At 47.7% G+C, this 6,959-nt stretch overlaps 1 protein-coding gene across 15 annotated transcripts in view; it reads left to right on the forward strand.

Moving 5' to 3' along the window:
* The window catches only part of LOC105921680 (CLIP-associating protein 1-A), a 32,378-nt gene extending 27,885 nt beyond the window's left edge, over positions 1-4,493 (forward strand). For all 15 annotated transcript variants that reach the window (XM_036128256.1, XM_036128255.1, XM_036128259.1 and 12 more), the window contains 7 exons: positions 120-267; positions 341-560; positions 628-681; positions 765-961; positions 1,241-1,369; positions 3,351-3,674; positions 3,764-4,493. In XM_036128256.1, coding sequence (XP_035984149.1) covers positions 120-267; positions 341-560; positions 628-681; positions 765-961; positions 1,241-1,369; positions 3,351-3,674; positions 3,764-3,847 — 1,156 coding nt within the window. In that variant the 3' untranslated portion in view covers positions 3,848-4,493. The remainder of the gene's footprint in view (positions 1-119; positions 268-340; positions 561-627; positions 682-764; positions 962-1,240; positions 1,370-3,350; positions 3,675-3,763) is intronic.
* The last annotated feature ends 2,466 nt before the right edge of the window (positions 4,494-6,959 follow it).

Here is a 6,959-nt window from a genome sequence, read left to right on the forward strand (position 1 = left end):
CGCTGTGCACCCTTCCCCCCTGCTGTGCACCCGGCCCCCCTTCCCCCCTGCTGTGCACCCGGCCCCCCTTCCCCCCGCCTCCCTGCAGCAGCTCTCAGCCCCGTCTTCCTCTGTTCCAGCGCGTTGGAGTACGACAGCGAGAACCTGAACGCCGAGGAGATCTACTGCTCCCTGCGGGGCGTCACCGAGGCCATCCAGAACTTCAGCTTCCGCAGCCAGGAGGACCTGATGGAGCCGCTGCGGCGGGACGGGAAGCGGGACGGCATGGTGAGTGTTCAGGCACGGCCTGTGTGGAGACGCCGACCGGGACCCGGCGGTGACGTGACTCCTCTCCCGGCAGGCCGGCGTGGCGGCGTCCTCCGACCCGGATCATCGGTTCTGCGGCGACGTGACGGAGGTCGGCCGAACGGCTCTGGACAACAAGACGTCGCTGCTGAACACGCCGTCGCCGCGATCGTTCTCCGGGCCGCGCTTCAGGGAGTACAACCCGTACAACTACACCGACGGCTCCCCGGATAAAGCGGCTCCGGCGGAGGACGGCGCCGACCCGCACAGAGACGGTGAGAGCCTGCCGTGCGAAGGACGCCGGGTCTGTCCCCGCCTCTCTAACCGTGCTTCCCCCTGCAGGCCGGCGGCAGGACTGCGGCGAGAACAAGACGCTGAACCCTAAAGGCTTCCCAGGTAACACACCCAGAGCGTTCCCAGAACCCCCCGCCTTCCGGTCCTGTGTGGACCTTGTCTCACACGGTCGTGTCTCCCTGCAGCCGGCTCGGCGGAGCAGCTGGAGCTGGTGGGGGGGCTGCTGAAGGAGCTGTCCCAGGCCGGGGAGCAGGGCCCCGAGGACCGGCGGGGGACCCTGCTGGAGCTGCTGAAGGCGGCGAGGGAGGACAGCCTGGCGGTGTGGGAGGAGCACTTCAAGACCATGCTGCTGCTGCTGCTGGAGACGCTGGGGGACAGAGACGTGAGGACAGAGTCCGCCTTACCGCTGCTTTATGCTTAGCGTGTTAGCATTTATGCATTTATGGACACTAGGGGGCAGCGCTACGCTCCTACACTACGCCCCACTAGAAGTAAAAAGCGGTCGTCTCTTTTAGGAGGAACGTGTTCGTCGGCCATGTTTTTACGCAGCTTGTAGTTGTCCTAGCAGCGTGGAGACGTTTAACCGCGCGCTAGCTAACACGGCTAGCTGCGGCGTCAGAAACCTTCAGCGGCCCGCTGACCCGTCTCTCTTCTCTCGCAGCACTCGGTCCGAGCGCTGGCTCTGAGGGTCCTGAAGGAGATCCTGCGGAACCAGCCGGCCCGGTTCAAGAACTACGCCGAGCTGACCATCATGAAGACGCTGGAGGCCCATAAGGACTCCCACAAAGAGGTGAGGCACCAACCAGCCGGCTCTGCGCTACCCGATGACGTCTATATATGGCAACTCAACTCAAACAAACTACATTATGCCCGCGGTCTCCATTTGTTAAAAATCAATTTTATTTTGTTAATTTACGGTTATTTTCCTGTAAATTAGTCGAGGCATGAAAACTTTTATCATCATTTTGGAATACTTGTGTGGTAGTCTGACAATTTAATCGGTAATTTTGCAGGATCAAAGTTACAACCTTAGAGAAATTCAATTCCTCCAATTTTTTTTTTTAAGTTGTGAAGGGAAACTAAACCATAAACTCATTTCATTTTTAATAAAAGTCAGCAGCCAAATTTAATTTTATCACGGCATTCATCACTTTAAAATCAATAATGTTTATTCCTCCTTTTTCTACTTTTACTACTGATATTACTGTCGTTCTTTCTGATCACGTTTTTTATTTTTCCACATAAAATTGTGATGAATTTTATTATTTTTTTATTGTAGTATTTAGTATATTTAAGATATATGCTGCATAAATGAATCTGGCTAGCCCTCCCGTTTTTGTTAACAATATTCTTCCAAAAATTGAGCCAACAGTCAAATATTTGTTGATTTTTTTTTTTTTTTGTAAAATGGCTTGAATATTTGTTCTATAATTTCCAGTGTGGTCCTTGTTAATCATTATACCTAAATATTTCACCTCATTTTTATCAATTAAAGTCGGTTGATTATTTTGAATTTCTATGTTCATCTTTAAGCCTGAAGCTTTTGAGAAAAAAGAAACCGCTAAATTAACTAAATAAAATTGATTCGTTACAAATGCAGACCGCGGGCTCTATGTAGTTTGTTTGAGTGGTGTTGCCATAAGGTGACGTCATCAGGAGGCGCAGGGACCATGGAGAATTTCTTTGTAAAATTGTCCGTTTACAAACCGTAATCCCGCTCTAGAATAAAACCTACACCCCGCTATAATTACTTTAGTAAGTTGTCCAGACCAATCACAATGTTTTGTGTAATTGAGCAAACGTTAAACCAATCATGTATAGTGATGTCATCAGAAGGCGCCGGACCCTGAGCAGATCTGGTACCTACACCGGTAGTGCCATAGACATAATATAAGAGTAGACGCGTCGTTGGGCGGGTTCTGCCTAAGCTACGCATAACGTTTATCTGTATTGTCTGAATGCACTCTGTTAGTTTTATTGCTTGTTCAAACAGGACTGGAAAAAAACTATTTAATTCTTAATTATACGGTGAATTTCGTTATACAAATAATCTTGTTCTAAACATTAATTTTATTAGAAAGTTAAAATTATCGATTGAGAAATTAGCGGCCTCTGGTGTACACATCATAAACTAGAGAAGACCTCGTCATTATATCAGCAGCATTGTTTTTTTGTTTATTTTAGAAAAACAAACAGGGAATAGAACAAAGAACACACACAAAGCGAATACCTTATTAAAATACATTTATTAAGCACAAAATACATACATATGCAAATCAAATAAATGATAAAAAAAAATTCAAAATCAAATACATTTCTGTACTCCTATATGTGTTTATAGCTGGGGGTTTATGTACTTTAAGAGATGGTTTATACATTTTTATTTCCCTTACCACAACTGGGAAACATTTTTGCTCTTAAAAAAACCCCAAAAACAATATATTTTTTATGTATTTCTGTTGTTTATTTTTTAGAATATGCATTATTGCTGCAAATACAAAGATATACAAAAAGAAACCCTTGCCTCGAAAAAATACAAAAGAATAAAAAAGTAAGAAAAACTAAATATTTCCCACCGGAAGTTATTCTGTTCGCGCACGCGCAAATGAGCTGATGGTACGGATCGGGTAGCGACACTCATAGACATAGACATGCGTAATTGAGCAAACGTTAAACCAACCATGTATAGTGACGTCATCAGAAGGCGCCGAACCACGAGTCGATCTGGTACCTACACCGGCTCCCCCTCACCGCCTCCTCTCGTCCTCCAGGTGGTGCGAGCGGCGGAGGAGGCGGCCTCCACGCTGGCTGGCTCCATCTCCCCGGAGCAGTGCATCAAGGTGCTCTGCCCCATCGTGCAGACCACCGACTACCCCATCAACCTGGCGGCCATCAAGATGCAGACGCGGGCGGTGGAGCGCGTGGCCAAGGAGCCGCTGCACCTCCTGCTGCCGGACGTCATCCCCGGCCTGCTGCAGGGCTACGACAACACGGAGAGCAGCGTGAGGAAGGCCAGCGTCTTCTGCCTGGTGGCCATCTACTCCGTGATCGGCGAGGAGCTCAAGCCTTACCTGTCCCAGCTGACCGGCAGCAAGGTGCGCCTCCTCCGGCGCTCCGGGAGCTCCGTGCCCGTCCGCCTCAGCTCCTCCTCCCACTGACCACTCCTGTGTTTTCTCTCCTGCAGATGAAGCTGCTGAACCTTTACATCAAACGGGCCCAGACGTCCACCAGCAACAGCAGCAGCTCCTCGGACATCTCCTCCTACTGACCCCTCCAGGGGCGGAGCTCCGTCCTCCCGCTCCTCTGTCCGTCCTGAGGAGCTCCGTCTGCTGGAAGGCCACCAGCCTTAAGACCTCCTCCTCCTCCTCCTCCTCACTAGTAGAAACCCGCTTATACACTTAGAGCTCATTCCCACATCCAGACTGTTTGCTGAGGAGGCGAGAAGGAGCGGAGGAGGACGCCAGCTACCTTTAAGTCACTTGTGCTTCGACACATCAGACCTTCCAGTAAAAACTGAATGTAAGGAGCGTCTCCTGGAGCTCCGCCTCCTCGGTTTTGGAGAAGGGCGGGAGCGCCGATCATTTGGCTGGCCAATGATTCGATCCGTTTCTGGTCACCTGCCGGGGTGTCGCTCCAAACGGAAACGTGCCTGTGGGGCGTTCATCGGCTCCTTCTCAGGAGGAAAGCTCCGTAAATCGTTTTAAACTTTATTGTTCCCTGAGTCCCGGCCGACGTTCTCCGTCTGTAACCTTTTAAAACAGAGCTGGGCTCCTCGTAGCGCCTCTGTGGATCTCATCCTGTCGGTTATTTTAAATTAGGGGGCGGGGCCTGAGCACATCTGTGCGGCCGACCAATCAGAGCAGAGGGCGGAGCCTCAGAATCAGTCGACGTGTTTTTAATTTTCTCTGCTGGGATCAAGTCGGACCCAGAAACGCTTTGATGAAGCGGGTCCATTTCCCCGACGTCTGCAAAAACATTCTCAATTTTTTTTTATTAAAGATGCACCGATGTGGAAACGTGGGCCGATACCGATAACCGATATTAATATTACCGATATTATTTAAATGACAGCGCGATCAAACGGCTGACGTCCCACAATCCTGCGCTGTCAGGGTCACATGACCAAGCAGACACACAAACGGCAGCGCTATACAAGCACCGGTTAATGACGTCGGCCCAGATTACCTTATGGGACCCATGTGTTAAAACGTGACCGGCCGATATATCCCCGCTTTTTAGCTTTAATGATTAGTCAGACGATCCAAACACGATTTATGATTCCAGGTGTGTCGATACTGTGAAAGAGGAACGTTTTCCTACTGAGGAGAGATCCTGACCCCCAGCTGAACTATGCATGTATGAAGGTTTATTATGAAGACTACTGCTGGGAGGCTTTCCACAAACACTGTAACCATGACTACCAGTAACCAGTATTAGTATTTAAATGTCCATCAGCAGCAGTGGAGCGACTGAAGCCACTTTAAAGAATGTGAAGGCTTTGATTAGACGACCAGCAGGCAATAAGACTGAAGCTGAGAGACCTGAGAGAGCGTGAACGGACCAATCAGCGGATCCCTGAACGGACCAATCAGATTATACCTGAACGGACCAATCAGCTGATCCCTGAACGGACCAATCAGCTGATCCCTGAACGGACCAATCAGCTGATCCCTGAACGGACCAATCAGAATATACCTGAACAAACCAATCAGATTATACCTGAACGGACCAATCAGATGATCCGTGAACAAACCAATCAGATTATACCTGAACGGACCAATCAGATGATCCGTGAACAAACCAATCAGATTATACCTGAACGGACCAATCAGCTGATCCGTGAACAAACCAATCAGATTATACCTGAACGGACCAATCAGCTGATCCGTGAACAAACCAATTAGATTATACCTGAACGGACCAATCAGCTGATCCGTGAACAAACCAATAAGATTATACCTGAACGGACCAATCAGGTGATCCCTGAACGGACCAATTAACTGATCCCTGAACGGACCAATCAGCTGATCCCTGAAGGGACCAATCAGAATATACCTGAACAAACCAATCAGATTATACCTGAACGGACCAATCAGATGATCCGTGAACAAACCAATCAGATTATACCTGAACAAACCAATCAGATTATACCTGAACGGACCAATCAGATGATCCGTGAACAAACCAATCAGATTATACCTGAACGGACCAATCAGCTGATCCGTGAACAAACCAATTAGATTATACCTGAACGGACCAATCAGATGATCCGTGAACAAACCAATCAGATTATACCTGAACGGACCAATCAGATTATACCTGAACGGACCAATCAGCTAAACCGTGAACGGACCAATCAGCTGATCCGTGAACAAACCAATCAGATTATACCTGAATGGACCAATCAGATTATACCTGAACGGACCAATCAGCTGATCCCTGCACGAACCAATCAGATGAACCGTGAACAAACCAATCAGATTATACCTGAACGGACCAATCAGCTGATCCGTGAACGGACCAGTCAGATGATCCGTGAACGGACCAATCAGATTATACCTGCACGGACCAGTCAACTGATCCTTGAATGGACCAATCAGGTGATACCTGAGTGGACCAATCAACAGATCCGTGAACGGACCAATCAGCGGATCCCTGAACGGACCAATCAGCGGATCCGTGAACGGACCAATCAGGTGATCCGTGAATGGACCAGTCAGCGGATCCGTGAACGGATCAATCAGTGGATCACTGAACAGACCAATCAGCAGGTCCGTGAACGGACCAATCAGCCGACAGATCAGCTGTCCCATGAGGCGGGGTTTGAGGTGTAGACTTTAGCAATAAACTGAAACCTAGCGTTGGTTTCCTCATCAGCACACTGGATGTTTCCATGACCTGAAGCCTGAATGCTGCTGGAGGAACCGGCCAATCGGACCTGGAGACTGTTCAATGACAGGAGGACAACAGCAGACCCTCTTTATTCACACTAAAGAGTCACTTTAGAAGGAAATGAACTGTGTCAGTGATCCGATTCACTTAAGGTTAGTTAGTTCATTCTAGTTCTGGGTAGTAATGGTTTTAAACCCGAAGCAATGAAGGAATAATCAAAGAATATAGATTCAGTTCGACCAAACGAAAGATGTCGATTCAGTTTTAAATCAAATAATTACTTTTTCAGTTAAAAAAAAGGTTTATTTAAAATGTTTTACTTTATATATAACTATTCTCTTACTTGACTGAATTTTTATTTATATTCCTAATTTTATTTGTAGCTTTATTTCTGTATGAATTGACTGAATTTTAACTCGGATTAATTCACAGTTTTCTATATATTGCAGGTTTATTTTAGCGTTTTTCCTTAATTCTGTATGTTTTCC

The sequence above is a fragment of the Fundulus heteroclitus genome, chromosome 24 (genome assembly GCF_011125445.2).
Source record: "Fundulus heteroclitus isolate FHET01 chromosome 24, MU-UCD_Fhet_4.1, whole genome shotgun sequence".
Lineage (NCBI taxonomy): Eukaryota > Metazoa > Chordata > Actinopteri > Cyprinodontiformes > Fundulidae > Fundulus > Fundulus heteroclitus.